The sequence below is a fragment of the Phalacrocorax aristotelis genome, chromosome 1, assembly GCF_949628215.1.
Source record: "Phalacrocorax aristotelis chromosome 1, bGulAri2.1, whole genome shotgun sequence".
Classification (NCBI taxonomy): domain Eukaryota; kingdom Metazoa; phylum Chordata; class Aves; order Suliformes; family Phalacrocoracidae; genus Phalacrocorax; species Phalacrocorax aristotelis.
In genome coordinates, this window is record NC_134276.1 from 102,076,206 (window position 1) to 102,091,255 (window position 15,050).

At 46.7% G+C, this 15,050-nt stretch overlaps 1 protein-coding gene across 2 annotated transcripts in view; it reads left to right on the forward strand.

Moving 5' to 3' along the window:
• The window catches only part of RUNX1 (RUNX family transcription factor 1), a 173,716-nt gene that overhangs the window by 100,253 nt on the left and 58,413 nt on the right, over positions 1-15,050 (forward strand). For both annotated transcript variants that reach the window (XM_075100393.1, XM_075100401.1), the window contains exons 3-4: positions 120-373; positions 5,586-5,742. In XM_075100393.1, coding sequence (XP_074956494.1) covers positions 120-373; positions 5,586-5,742 — 411 coding nt within the window. The remainder of the gene's footprint in view (positions 1-119; positions 374-5,585; positions 5,743-15,050) is intronic.

The following is a 15,050-nucleotide window of genomic DNA, read 5'->3' on the forward strand; positions in this document are numbered from 1 at the left end:
CCGTTTATGTTGGTCCCCAGGGAGCAGCTCGCTGAAGAGTTACGCTCGTTTCGGTGTGTTGTAAAAACTCTGTGGAGGTCTCTCACTCAAAAGGCTTGTTGTGATGCGTATCCCCGTAGATACCAGCACCAGCCGCCGCTTCACGCCGCCCTCCACCACGCTGAGCCCGGGGAAGATGACCGAGCCGCTGCCGCTGCCCGGCGCCGAGCACAGCGGCGCCCTGCCGGGGAAGCTGCGCAGCGCCGACCGCAGCATGGTGGAGGTCCTGGCGGATCACCCCGGGGAGCTGGTGCGCACCGACAGCCCCAACTTCCTCTGCTCCGTGCTGCCCACCCACTGGCGCTGCAACAAGACGCTGCCCATCGCCTTCAAGGTAAGCCTGCCGGCTCCTCGAAATCGCGCTTCTGGGGGGTAGGGGAGGGCAGGGCAGGGCAGGGGACGGCAGGCTGGGGGGGCAAGGGGCGCCGACCCCCGGGCTCGGACCCGCGCCCGGACCAGGACCCAGCCGCCGGGCGGGACGGCCCGTCCCGGCGGGGAGGCCGCGTCGGGGCGCAGCCGGCCCTGCACCTCCTTCTTCCATCCTTCCTTCCATCCTTCCTCCCTTCCTTTCGCGGTCGCTGCCACTCGCGACAGCGTGGGAAAGAGTGGGGGGACCGGGCGCGGCGCGGCTGTCGGCAGGGCTCAGGGCAGGAGCGAGCGGCGGCGGCCGCTGGGGCATGAGATGGGCTGGGCAGGCTCCCTCCAGCCGCTGCCTCCCTCCTCGGCCCATTCATAACTCTGGTAGTGAGAGGCGGCTCTGCTCAAGGGGGGAAAGAAAAAGGAAAACAAATAAAATGAAAAGCCAGACCCGAGGAGTTTGATGCCCTGGGGACCAGATGCCGGCGCAGCCCTGTACAGGCAGACGCCGGCGTCACGGAGCTGAAGGAGCCCCGGGCTCCCCCAGAAGCCGCCCACGGCGACGGCGGGTGCCTCAGCAGCCGCCCCCCGCGGCGCAGGGTCCCGACAGGACCGCCACCGACGGGGGACACCCGCCCGCCTCCGCCGACCCGCCTGCGGCGAGCGCCCGGCAGCACCGGCCGGCCCCGCTCGGGAGGTGCCGGGTCTCCCTCCGCCGGGGTGCCGGGGGCTCTGAGGAAAAAACACCTTTCCCTTTTTTTTGGCTGTTTTTTGGTGTTTTTTTTTTTTTTTTATAATAGCAAATGTAAAGGGTCAGACCCTGCGGCCTCTTGGACTTCTCCTGTTTCCAGAGCCCCTTGCTAAACCTGACCTTGGTAGCCCAAGTAAAACCGCGGTAAAAGATCGTCGGGGTTCGGGGCGGGGGGGGCATACCCCCGCTTCCCTGGTGCTGCGGGGCGGTGCGGGGCGGTGCGGGGCCGGGGCCCTGACGAGCGGTGCCCCCGGGCCGGCTGCGGGCGGGGAAGGGTGGCGGGGGATAACTCCTGCGCTTTCCTCCCTTACCCGGCCTGCTTCCCCGTTACCCGGGTTCAAGCAAAATTCGGCATTCCGCTCACCACCACCACCACCCCCGGTCACGCTCTTTTTTGACTTGGGTCTATGCTAACTTCTCGAATGCTCTGGTTTTCTTGCTGCCGATGTAGATACGCTTCCGAACAGGGAAAAGAAAAGGTAATTAATCTCGTTATCCTCATCTCCGAGGCGGGAGCCGCAGACACACGCGGCTCCCTAAGGAGCCCCGGGGTTAGCTTTAGGATCGGGATTTGGAAAGTTCGTGCTTTCTTTTGCGGTCGCTGCTAGAGTCCGACCACCTCAGTACGGCTTCCTGAAGGCGACCAGACCCGAGTCTTCCCGAGGACTTTTGCGGGGAGGAGAAGAGATGGAGAAGGGAATCAGTTGAGCTCCCAGAGCTTTGGGAAATCCTGCTAAGGAGGCCGCTTGAGGGAAAAGTGTTAGTACGTCTGGAGAGTCTTCTTGTTTTACCCATACGTGAGTCTGAGGAAAGGGAAGAACTAATCGGCAGGGTCAGTTCCTAAATTCACACATTTAGATTAATTATTATACTGTCACCCACGCACTAGGCAACTGCTGCTAATTACTGGGGAAGCTCTCCTCCTGGAAGGCAGAGTTATCGTGTGGAACAGGCGTGAAAACCCGCTCCGCCCCCCCGGGCAAGGAGATAAGCGAGGTCCCCCGAAGTGGCCGGCGTTTCTCCCGGGGGTCCCCTGCGGCCGGAGGCCACCGCGGCGGCCCCCTGCCGTGCCACGCGTGGCCGCGCCCGGGGCGCGCTCCCAGCCCCGGTCATCTCGTGGAGGGGAGGGGGGGGACGCAAAAAGGTGGCTCTTCCCGCTCCTGCCCGGCCGCCGGCGGAAAGCGGTGCCGGTGCCGGTGCCCGGGAGCCGCAGGGTCCGGCAGCGAGCGGGGCCCCGCTCCCCCGCGCCTCCCGGTGCTGCTGCGGGCGGCAGGCGGCCGCCTCGGTTATGTGAAAATTGCCCGTGGAAAACAAACCCAGGGGGCTGGTTTTGAGAGATACTCGACGCCGCTCTCATTTCTCGTGTCCCCCAGCCCAGCTAGCGCACCCCTCCGTCTTAACTCGCAAGCCCGCTCCCAACTTCTGCAAACAGAGTAAGGGGTCAGGTTCTCCAAACAGACGAAAGCAAGCGTTTGCAACACTGAGGTAGTTTAACCTGGAAACACGCAAGCAAAAAAAACCCAAACCAAACCAAAACCCCCAAAACCCCTGGGAGAGGGTTTCCTTGTGAGCTCCTGTAATGATCTGCTGGAAGGCACCTGCTTGCCGGGGCGCTCGGTGCTCCTCCTTTCCCCCCCTAAATGCTCTCGCCGTGGACCGCTGAGAAATGAGTCCTGAAATAGTTTGCCACGTATAAAAATATCCCGTTGGTTTTATACTAAATACTAAATATTCGAAAAGGCATTTTTAAAAGTTGTAAGTTTCAAGATCATTTGGAACAGGAACGAGAAAATTCAGTTCAGAACATTCCTACGCTGCCAGTATCTTATTTGCATCTGGCAAAAAAGCACTGAGTTTTACCAAATATTTGCTAACAACCATTGCTTCAATAAAAAGAGGGAGTCAGAATTTTCTTTTCTCTTTTCCTTGGAAAAATTCACTCATGATGTTTGATCTTTAGGATCAGGATATTATTTCAAACCCAACAATCGTTTCCATGCATTATTTTTTTTCTTAAACAAAGAATGATTCTGAAAAACTTAGAGAAAAATACATAACAACTCTAATAAGGTGCTATACAGATTCATTGTCCAAATGCTGTTAGGAAAGAATATAAATATTAATCTAAAAGGCCAACTTTGTTTGACTCATGCAGCAGAAGTAGGTAATTTAGACACCCAGCAGCGCCGCAACTGCGATATTCTCCTCGTTTCTCTGGAAATACATATTTTTAAGCACTAAATAGTACAACAAAGTACTAGATAACTCCAGTCAGCAAGTCCCAACTTATCTGTTTAGTCTTTTTTTTAATATAAATGTTTGTATTTCTGTTTCTCTTGTCTGTGACTTTTAACTCTAGTTTCTTTTCTGCACTGTGTAGTTTTTATACTTGTTTCTCATATTTTCTTATCGCTGAGGTTGCCTGCAGTGTAATTTGAAAACGGTGTTTTAAAATATTTGTTCTGTAAGAGACATCTGACCCTGGATTCATGAAGATTTATCATCCCTCAAAATGCTAGCATGTATTTCCTTAACCAAGCATGCAAACATTTGCATCACAGGGAGGCGAGGGTAATGCCCCGGCTTTCCCCTTTCCCTTTCTTGTGTCTTCTTGAATATATGTGCATGCATTAAGTTTTTACAGCAACGTTTTAAGAACTCGGTTGAGTGCGTTGGGTTCGCAGCTGCTGATTTTGTGAGCCAGCATGCCTCGTGGCACAACGCTGTGCAAGGAGAAAAATGACTAGCTTCAATGTTTCGAGCAGGTCTATTTTACCAAGATCAGGGAAACGTGAAAAGCGCAATGCTCAGTGTAGCGCAGGCCACAGAAACGCATTACAGCACACAGAGGAGAACAAAAAACCAAAAGCCTGGGCCACAGAGGAATGGGAAAGAGGAAGCTGAAATAGATACGTAAAGAGGGAATTTTGACACAGTGATTTTAACTCTGCATGTGGAAGTGAAAATAAGGGTTATCGGTGACAAATGGGAGAGCACTGAAGTGAGAAGCGCAGCCTGCTATAGAAGGAAAGGCTGTGAAATACCTGAGGCTGGGAGACCTCTCTCATATTATGGGAGGTAGCTATGACTGGGGAATAAACATCAGAGACTGATCAAGAAAAGGAGACACTGTTCCTGTTTGGAAAGAACAGTGTGATTAGAAACTAATAGAAATAAGACCAGGCTGTGATAAGTTTGAGCCAATTATAACTGCTTGGACATAAGCTAGAAAACGCTAAGAGGAAGGAAAAATACCAAGCTGCAACTCAGAGGACATGATGCAGGACTGCTTCCTCTTAGAATGTGTAAAAGAGGAAATAAAAGCTAGCTAGATTTTTTCCCTTTTTTTTTTTTTTTTAATTTTTGGTAGTAGGACTAAGGTCGCTACTGTAGACTTGACTTAACTGGGGGAATGGCAACGGGATCTAAAAAAAGTATGACAGAGGACCTAATTCAAGCTCTTACTTTTGCCAGAGTAAATCTAGAGACACACCAGACATCCATTCGATCACAGCAGGTGAAAATTGTTTTGAGAATTCAGTCCTGCTCAAGAATATAAGATAAAATTAAAGTTTTCATTGTTTAACCAACATGAACATTGTAGATACAGGTCAGAAAAGGTAAGGTTAGAAAACTATATATCTCTCAGCGCATCGCATCAGAAATGCAGCGACTCCTGTGTTCCTAAATATTTGTTTGATAGATGCTGGCACCAAGCAGCTCCAGCAGAAATATTTTGGATAAGGTGGAAGCCTTTGTCTGAGAGATTGCAGATTTCATTAGTTCAGATCACGATTTCTATCCGTCACGTTGCAGATGAGGTCTTAAGTCAATGACCTGCTTTCATGCTTCTAAATGAAAAAAAAAAAAAAAGAAATTGTTCAGTAAGCTGTGATTAAACATTTGACTCAGGCCCGCTTTTCCATGAACTTATTCTGAATTTATGCTGGAGCAGCTCTGTTGAGAGTGGTGGAGGAAATGATAGGGAACTGGTACAGCTTTGACTCTCTGCATCCATGAGACAATTGGCTTGGCTTTGTTTTCTCTTGAATTTTACATTTCCATCATTGTGCTGACTTTGCTGTAGCTTAAAAGTAATGCTACTGATGTAAATCAGACCAGAAAATTGGTTCCTGTTACTTGAATTTATTTACTGGCAATTACAGAAGTGTATTTTGGAAAGCATATTTCATGTATTTTTCCTGTCAGGGTATCCATTATGCTGTGTATTTCTGAGGTGCATCAGTGTAAAACCTTTTCTGTAGCTCTGCAAACTAGGAATGGAAGCAATTCCTGTTTTCTTCAAACAGCTTCTTAGTCTACATTGATTTTTGCTGTTGCTGCTTCTCCCTATTTTATCGTGTTACTTGTTGATCTTCTGCACCCCAAATTAAATGTCGCATAAGGAAACTGAGGCTTCTGCTCCTTGATCTCGTAGGTGGTGGCCTTGGGAGATGTGCCCGATGGGACGCTGGTAACGGTGATGGCTGGAAATGATGAAAACTACTCTGCAGAACTCAGAAATGCCACAGCTGCCATGAAAAACCAAGTAGCAAGGTTCAACGACCTCCGATTTGTGGGTAGAAGCGGAAGAGGTATGTGTTTTTTCTCAAACACACTTTGGTCATGTTCACCAGTTATGTCAAGTTCTGACTACATGGAGGGAATTTGAAGCCGGCCTCTATAAAAGTTTTCTGTGGCAGGGTATGCTGCAAGATCTGCCTTTAGGCTGATTCCAAAGGCATAGAATTCGCTATATGGTTTTCTTGCTTTATCTTAGCCCATCCTCTGCGTCACTTCAATTTTTAAACAGTGACACCTTGTTTGAAAAAAAAATCACATAGGCAGCAAGTCACATTTTGACTCCAGAAGCCATCTGTCAAATTTAGAACAGCAAAATATTGCCCATGTTTAAGTTTAAATAACGTACTTTCAATTTAAAATGAGAATTTTCAGCTTGCGTAAAGACTCCTGACCACCTCAGGGTTCCCAGGCACTCTCTGCAAAAGCAAGTCAACCTAAAATTACAAATAATTCCCACATTAATCTAAACATTTTCTGGCTTCATCAAGACCTGATAAAGGCACAGGGCACTTTTTCTAACCTTTCTTTCTCTGGAATAGATACGGAGCAATATGCCATAGTCTTGTTATTTAATGTGCTCCTGCAAGGTGCGTGGGATAGAACAGAACAGATGAGCTTTATATCTAACTTACTGTATGTCTGTCATAACCAGTAATTACTAGTGCATAGTAAATAAAAAGGCCTTATGAGCATAAGTAACGAATAAGAGTCGAAGCTGACTTAGACTAGAACTATATAAAAATGTTGTTAGGAAGCTTCAAACAGTATCTGACATGTGCGGCTCACGTTGCGTGTGAGAGGGCAGGTGTACAAAGCTTGATCCAAAAGCCCATAAAATCAACAGAAGGGCCCTTTGCAACTTCACTCTTTGTCTCTGGTCCATAATCTTAAGCCCCATAAGTTCCAAGCAATCATGTTTACCTTCCTACTACAAGTTTATTTTAAGCGCTCCTCTTGCATTACTGCCCTTATTGCTGCGAGTGGAGTCCCTTTGTGTGGGTCAGGGGGGGTCAGTCAAACCCATAGAAGAGAAGCTGGTGAGCTGTTGCTCAGAAAAAGCTTGGGGAAAGGATCAGCCTCTCTTAAGGTTAAGAATGAAAAACTGTCGCATCTTCCATGTGACTCCGTAAGATATTTACTTATGTATTTTTCTTCTGTTTCATTCATATCTTTAAGTAATGTACCATTATGGTGTCCCAAACACAGCAGTGTTACTTAGGGACAATTCAGTGGTGTAACGCTCACAAGTCAAAATTACAGTGTCTACTGCACTTAAGTCGGTTTCTGTATACAACATTTTTGAGTAATTTGTGCGCTGGTGTCTCTCTGAACCAGATTAAATACCTGGGGCTCGCTGACCCCTCCTCACCATTTTCCCCTCCCTCCCTCTCTCCCCATGCGACCACCTGAGCCATCTCCTGATGTGTGGTTGCACCCGTGGTTCTTACGAACGCAAACGGAGTTATGAGCATACTTCAGGAAAGTTACAAAGGTGACCCACTTCTGCTCACTTGCTCTCAAAATGTTTTATTCCAAATGGGAGACGGGTCAGGCTGCAGACTGAAGAAGTTATCCTCATTATACACAACAGCCTTTATTTGCCTTTGAAGTGAAATGCATCTGTAGATATTCCTCCAGTATATATACAGTCAGCAATTGTGGAAGAACGCAGCCCTGTTGAAACATAGATGTGAGCAGTAAATACATTAGAAGAATAAAATACCAATCCGATTCCTCTGTATCCTGCAGCATTTTTAGCTGAGGATACAGAGGGAGATGTCTTTTAAATCATGTTGTTTGAGCTGTCTTCAAAATGCACTTGGTGGAAAACACCCGCAGCTGAGAATGTAGCTTCGTAATGCTAGCAAAGAATAATAATAGGGTAATGCAGAGAAAATTATATCCATTTACTGAAAACATGAGAGATGCTGTAATGTCTAAAAGTATCAGTCATTAAACATGTTCATTTGTTATATTAAAGGTTCCACCTTTTCAGTAAATGGAATTTGCATTATGATTCAGAGATGACTGTTTAGAAGATTCAAATGAATAGCTGGCAAAGTGGCAGAGAAGCTAATAAAAACAAACCTGTAGTTCAGTTCCTGGCCATGGTAGTGAAGCTAGAAATCATAACAGTGAACTGTGTGAGTTTCAAGGTCAAAATCCAGCGGCTGAGAGAGAACAGTCCCTATTCACACAGAAAAGCTTGGCGGGGAGCATCGCCGAGCCCCTTACCGTAACCAGTTGCTAGTAGCCAGTCACTGGCACATGGACATAAACCTTGTATGTCGTATGATATACAGGTGCTTGGGATCCTTTAAGCGATGGGGTGATTTGGGGAACGCTGCATGCTATTAGTCAGTCTTCGAGGTTAAATCTCATCATCTCCATTGGCTGCCCATCTTTGGGCCGAGTGACTAATGTATGCTTTTGTTTACTCCTCGAAGAGAGGATTGTTTTCCAAAGGTGGGGACTGTTTGCATTTGGTACGGGATTTCTGAGGTGCTGTTCTGTTGAATTTGTATAAAGCTTAAAGCATAAGGTAGCTGCTTCAAAGGGCATTGCTTCCTTTGATACTTCGCTGGAGGAAAATTAACCAAAACTTTGTTTGCTGTGTAATATTTGAGTTTGAATAAGTTCAGTTGCCACCAGTGATAATGCGATGCCAGGATTATTATGTGAACAGTGATTGAAAGTTCACATCAGTTACGGTCAGAGTGGACGCTGTTTGTGTACCTGGGGGATTTAAACTCACTGCTGGAGAATAAGGAATAGCTTCAACCAGTGACAGTTCCCTGTGCATCGGTTATTGCCCAGGTGTAACCATCACCACTGAAAGCCTTGCCGAACCGATGGCAAGCCTTTCTCTCTTCTAAGAGAGTAGAGGATTGTAATTCTTTACATTCTTAATAAAGAGTTTAAATTTTCTTCCGTGGGCTTTAAGTGAAATCTAGCAAGACAGCCTGACAGCTGATTCACACGTAAGACTGTTGTCCACACTTTCATCTCAGTGAATAAGCGGCTCAGCACTGAGTGTGAGAGAGTTACAGCGATTCCCCCCACCCGGCAGTCTGATCCTGATTGTCTTTCCGAGCACATGCACCAGCCAAATATTGGCCAAAACTTAAAGAACCGAACTGCATTTCAGTGTTTGCTTCGTACCTAATAGCAAGCGGTTGCCCCTATTGCTCTGCCTGTCTCTGTCATTCAGAATTTAAAAAAAACCACCCCAAAACCAGAAAACACCCGCTTGATTTCCTTGACACCCAGAATGGGAGCTGAGAATATCGCAGGTTGCCTGAAACATCGAGATGTTGTATAAAAGCAATTTGGCTCGCTTTCCTGAACAAAACAGATTTACATTGGAATTGGCTGGGCTCCAGAGTTACTATTCCTCACCCTAGTTTGAGAATGCTACTGGGAAAACCTGCCTGTCTGGCTTGTAAGCCCAAGTAAGTAATTTCTGAAAGAAAAATGTAGTTTAAAACTTCAGCCAATCTCAGTCCCCCTTTGCCTGATTAACTGGCTAAAAAAAATAAAAACTTTTTTTTTCCCCTCCATTCACAAACACTTCAAACTTCAAAATGCTACTACTGCAAAGTACCCTGTTTTCTTAATGTATAATGAACCAGTTTATGATGAAATAAATCTGATGCAAAAAGCCTGACACCATAGAAATTCATTGGATAAAATTAAAAATAAATAGTTATTTTGGAGAGGGAAAGCTTCATGGCTCGGTAAGCATTACATATTTTCCTCATGGAATCATTAATCCCAGTAACTATCTTCTTTGTAGAATGTAACATTAAAAAAACCCTAACAAATAAACATGTTTTGCAGATGAAAATAATTATTAATAGGTTATCATAATAGTAGCTAATGGAGAAGTGTCTTGGCTTGCTACAGAAGATCTCAATCTAAAGCCATGATCTGGAGCTGAAGCTTCATCACAGGTTTCCAGCAAGGCCTTTTTAAAAACTGTGTCTTGGAAAGGACTGAAAATTAAGCCTACGTATATATTTCCTACCAGCTATTGGGAATAGAGTAATGAATAAGTTTTGCGATAGTTTTCAGTTTCCACAGAGCCAAAGAAGTACTCCTTTTTCACAGGAGTAGCTGGTAGGAGAACAAGAGAGAGATATTACCAAGCATAATCAGAAGTTTGTGCCGCCAGGACTCTTCCTTCGGTCTATAATTCTGGGGAAGAAAAATCAGTTTAAGCTGGAATCTCAAAAATACTTAAAACCCAAAAATTACTTGCCTGGATTCTGAGTCCAGTTATTTTTATTGGTCCTCTGAATTTAGAATTTTGCTCCTTCTGTGCAGCTTCACCTTGTGGTTGCACTATTTAAGCGCTTCGTTAAAATTTGTTTTATTTTTCACTTAAACACATTCAACGTTATAAAAGTATGTGCAAAACAGAGGAGAATGCTATTCAACAGGATCGTAAAATCAGTATTAAGCAGCCGGCCGGGTCCTTGTCCGAGCCATTGGAATGAATGCTTCAGGGGATGCAGTATCAGATACTGGAGTAACAATGAACGGCACTTGCCAGGCAGGATTAAAATAGAAGAAATGCAACTGCCATGAAAACTGAGAAAAGTGTCAATTGATAGAGTTTAAAAACAACTGCTTATTTATACTTAGGATTGGTAAGTATACGGTGCTAGCAGGATGCTACGGCTGGCGGGAGGGTGGTTTCGCCGTGTGGAGATGGGCAGCTCTTTGAGCCACCCTGCAGCCACGCCGTTGTGCCGGGCTGGGCAAGGCTGGCATGGCCCTTGCGGTGGGAAAGTTGGGCATCTGCAACGCTGCTCACCCGGGGCTGCCGCTGCCAGTCCTGCCACCCGCAGGCAGCTGCCAAAGGAAGGGGCCGCGCTGCTGGTCCTCGCCCCGGGTGTGTGTTAGAGGGTCAATGTTTATCGCAAGACTCTTCTCTGTCCAATCTGGTCTAAACGGTGACTCTTTCTCTAAAAGGCAGAGGACAGAAGCAGTAATTTTGTTTTCAAGTGACTTGGGATTGCTTAGTTCTTTCACTAATTTTGTCAAGATTTCTGCATAAACCAAGTAGCCATGGAAGAATTCAGTGTTCAGATTCCCCATGCTGGTACAGAGGAGTCAGTGCCTATTTCAGGCCGAAAAGCCCAGGTCAGCGTTAGATTGATCAGCAAACCCAGCCCTTTAAAGACAACGGCTGCCTTGGCTCTGGCCTTTGGCAGGGACATAGTGGCAGGAGGAGGGAAGGGAAGAAGACTTTCTCATTACGCCAGAGCTGCCCGAGCCATCTTCGGCACACACTCGCTACGTGCAGCCCGGTTTGCATGAATTGGTGATTGTGTAAGAAAGCATACGTATGATGCAGCTCTGCGCGGGGGTTTGACTCAAAAAACATCATGTGGTCCGTGAGGCTGAGCATGACTGCAGCTGGCTTTGCCAGCTCCCAAACACTCTCTGCTGCGTTACTTAAAATTTCTTCTGGGCGAAAAAACTCTCGATCAGAAAGCGTCAACAGGAGAAAAATAATGGCAGAGTGATTTGGAGAACTTCCTGTCTCCGGGAGCATTACTGCTGTAAACAGTGGCCATGCCAAGTGCTGAACCACTGCCCTCAGTCCAATAACAATAAATCTATTTTTTGGTTCTGCAGAGCTCTGCTCGTACATGTTTGAAACTCAGGGTAAAGATGAGGATGAGGCAGACGCTATCCTTTGAGCGTTTTCTTTTTTTTTTTTTTTGCCATGATAAAATGAGTTGGGATTATTAGGATACTGCTTAGGGAAAACAAAGTACCTCTCTAGATGAAGGGGTTACATAGTTTCAAGTGATCTGTGTGCCTTGTTTTGTTTTCTGCCCCCCCCCCCCCCCTTTAATGTTGTTTTGCCTCCTTCAGAGGCTGCTTGAGTTCTGGTAAAAAAAAATACTTATTTTCGTGTGTACCTATGTACCTGTATATGTAGGTATCTGTATTACAACCCAAATAACAGCTGCTGTTTTGTCATCAAAAAAAAAATCACTCTAAGAGATGAATTAGGACGCTGGCTTCCGGGCAGGCTAGTGAACTTCGGATGACTATCCTACAGCATGCAGTTCTTGTCAGCTCACTCAGGATTAGCAGAAGTGAGGATACTGCAAATCAGTGGCTTACAATTGCTGTCAGGAGAGTCTTTTCCAGCAGTCATGTGCATAAACCCTCATCAGTCTGAATCAGTCTCTGTTGCCTTCTAAAAACCCTTTAGCAACAATAAAAAACAGACTTCTTTTCTTCTGTTACCTTAATGCTGTGTGACTCTCCACCTCTTTTGCTCCCATCCTACTTCTCTCCCGCTTTTCCCATCATATTATTTCAACGCAGTTTTCTCAATGTCTCCAAACCGACCTTATTCCCTTCATCCCTGCCCTGCATCAGTCTCTGTCTCTTGTTCTCCTTCCTCTATTGATGCTCTTCCTGCCCATCCCTTTTGAGAGCTGCTCCCTCTCAGCACAGGCTGGGGATTCCTGTGTGAGCCCTTATCACAGGAGCAGGTTTTGGCCTGAAGGTGTGCTGCTAGGAACTATCCTCAAGTCCTTCTGCCCTTTCCTACCATTCCCTCTGAGGACAGGGAGCTACCTGCTGTGTAGTGCGGGGAGGGGGCGGGCAGTGCATGGGGGAGAGGGAGGAGGTTCTGGAGACCAAGGCAAGAGGCGAGGAGGAAGGAAGCAGCTGCTTTGAAGGCTTGATGCCAAAAGAGCTCTTCAGCAGGGCGGTGCTTGGAGCAGTGTGTACGCACATCAGTTCCCTGAAGTTTAGGGAGGAACTGAAGGAAACACTTTGGCAAGGCCAGAAAGTTTCCACAGGCTAGACTTTATGCACCACAACTCTAACAAAGCCACATCCATATCTGAGGCCACAGAGGTTGCTCTATGTTTGAAGGTTGTCTCTGGCGGAACTTGGCAGCTTCCAAGTTCATAATGGCAGTGTTATCTCCCCCATCACTGACTGCACGGATATCCATCGAGTGACCCCAGACCTCTTCCTAGCTCTGAAATCAATGTGCATTGCATTAGTGTAATGACAGCATGGAGGAGTCCTTCCTCTAAGAAAATAAATTCAGAATAAACATTCTCCATGCACACTCCCATGCTCAGCTAGCTACCGACTTGTCAGGTTGTCTTCTGGTGTTCACCTGCTTCAGGCTGCTGCAGGCGGAAGTCCATTGCTTACTAAAATGGCCCTGAAGATCATAAAAGTGCTCCTTGCCTTTCATATTCAGAGCAGTACATTGCTCTTCCAGTGAACCCACATATTCCTTGTTCCCTGTACCTGGTGCCTCCTCCTATATCGATACCGAGAGGTCCTCCTCTTCATTGCTCCATAGGGCAAGAAGCATGGTTGTTCCCAGCTCCAGCTCTGTGCCAGATCACTGAGGTATTCCAGAATCTGTCTGGACAGGTAGCCAGGCTGGCGCTGGTGCCAAATGAAAGCCAGCGCTGGAAAAAGGTAGAGGGACTGAGAAGAAAATCCAGGTCTCACAGAGCTTTGTCTAGGTTCACAGGAAAATGCACCATGAAGATGCTTCAGAACACAATCTGCCAAAAACCACACACCCATTATACTGAGGTTTTCCCAGTCTCATGATTAAGCAAAGGATGAGAACAGGCCTTCGAGGGGTGAAGAAATCATGGGTTCAAACACAAAGCAGCCCTTGGAGAAGAGACTGGAATGAGGTGCTCTCCTCACCCCAAACACTGCTGCCACCAGCCCTGAAAGCCAGGTGTGTACCGCCCCTCTGCCCGAAGGACCTCTCCTCCCAAAGAACTTCCTGCCAGGGAACCGTCAGGGTTGAGGACTCTGCCATCCCCCCGCAGCTTCTGGCCAGCGTGCACGTCAGGGAGGTGCAGAGTGTATGTCTGAGGCACGTCCTACAAAGCAGGGAGCTTCCCTGGGGAAATGCCCTAACGCTTAAAGCCAGAGAAGGGGCTACCATGAGAAGCTGAGTCAGCAGGTTAGCCCCAAGAAGCAGCCTCCAGACCAAACACCCCCAGGAGAGGGGCAGAAGAGGGCTCAGGCTGCAGGTTGGGGCCGGACTGACCATGCTGACCTGCTCCTTCCCAGAGGCTGAGCTTGCAACCTCAAGGGCACTGGGCTGTTCAGCAGGAGAAGCCCCTTCAGATATCCACTGCATCTGCTGCTAGGCATCACCTGGATGGGGGGTGTGGGAGGGGTGAGGGGTGTAATTTTGGACTTAAGCATTTAAATCAAACCTGAATCCCACTTCAGGCAGCTAAATCCTCTTGTGAATCTGGGCCTTAACCTTTTCATGTGTCTCTCATCACCTATAAAGTGCAGGTGATAATTTCTACCTCAAAAAGCTTATTAATGGTTTGAAATTATAGCTGGGTTAAGAACTATTATTAGGCTTAAAGATCCCAAGGCATTTTCTGTGAGAAGGTGGTAGCTTTGCATTTAACTCATTTAGTTTTAAACCATCCTTCCATCTGGTGTTCCTGTTACTGTTTTTCTCTGAACCCTTCAGCAGTGACACAGCAGTCTGCTGAATGATTGTTTCTTTGCTCCATTCTAGAGCTGGATGCACTTTGTGGAGGCTAAGTCATTTCTGAACACTTATTCACAAGCAGCCCAAGATCCAGTATAGAGAAGCACTTCATTTAAAACTAAAATGATATTGCACTGAGAAAAAAAATCAGAATTCCCTGACATGTAGTAGGTTGCAGCTTGAAAGAAGAGGTTCAGGTTTTGGAGTAGCCCAAACCAAGTAGGAGCATCAGATATTTCCATTAGAGTCATCTTTGGGGAAAAAATAATTCCACCCTCCAAAAATCTGTGCTCAAACATTAGTGACATGTACATTTGTATAGATTGCACATATACATTTCAAATCTTAAAAATATTTTAACAATAACAACATTTTAAGACTCAAACTGTAATCTCCTTGTGCTGCCACTCTGCTGCAGAAGCTGGGCACCCTATAACATCTCATTCTTCCTGTGCTGTAATTATTGTCTCCACCCAAGTTCATAAGAATTTTATAGTGGTTACTGCAGCAGCTCCGTTTATAGTTAGAGGCTGCTTGGCTTTCTCATTAAAAGGTCTTCCCCCCCATCCCAGACTTTTAATGCTTTAATCCATTTTGCAAACCTGATCAGCAGGCTTTCAGTCTAAGAAGGCATCCCACCCCAAAAAATCAGTTAAAACAGGTCACTTGGGTTGTCTTTCAGAACAGAATGGAATACCACTTTTTTTATATGATGTCAAACATTGTTGTGACGCTGGTGCACACGCTCACACACACGCATATACATATACATACACCACCTCCATC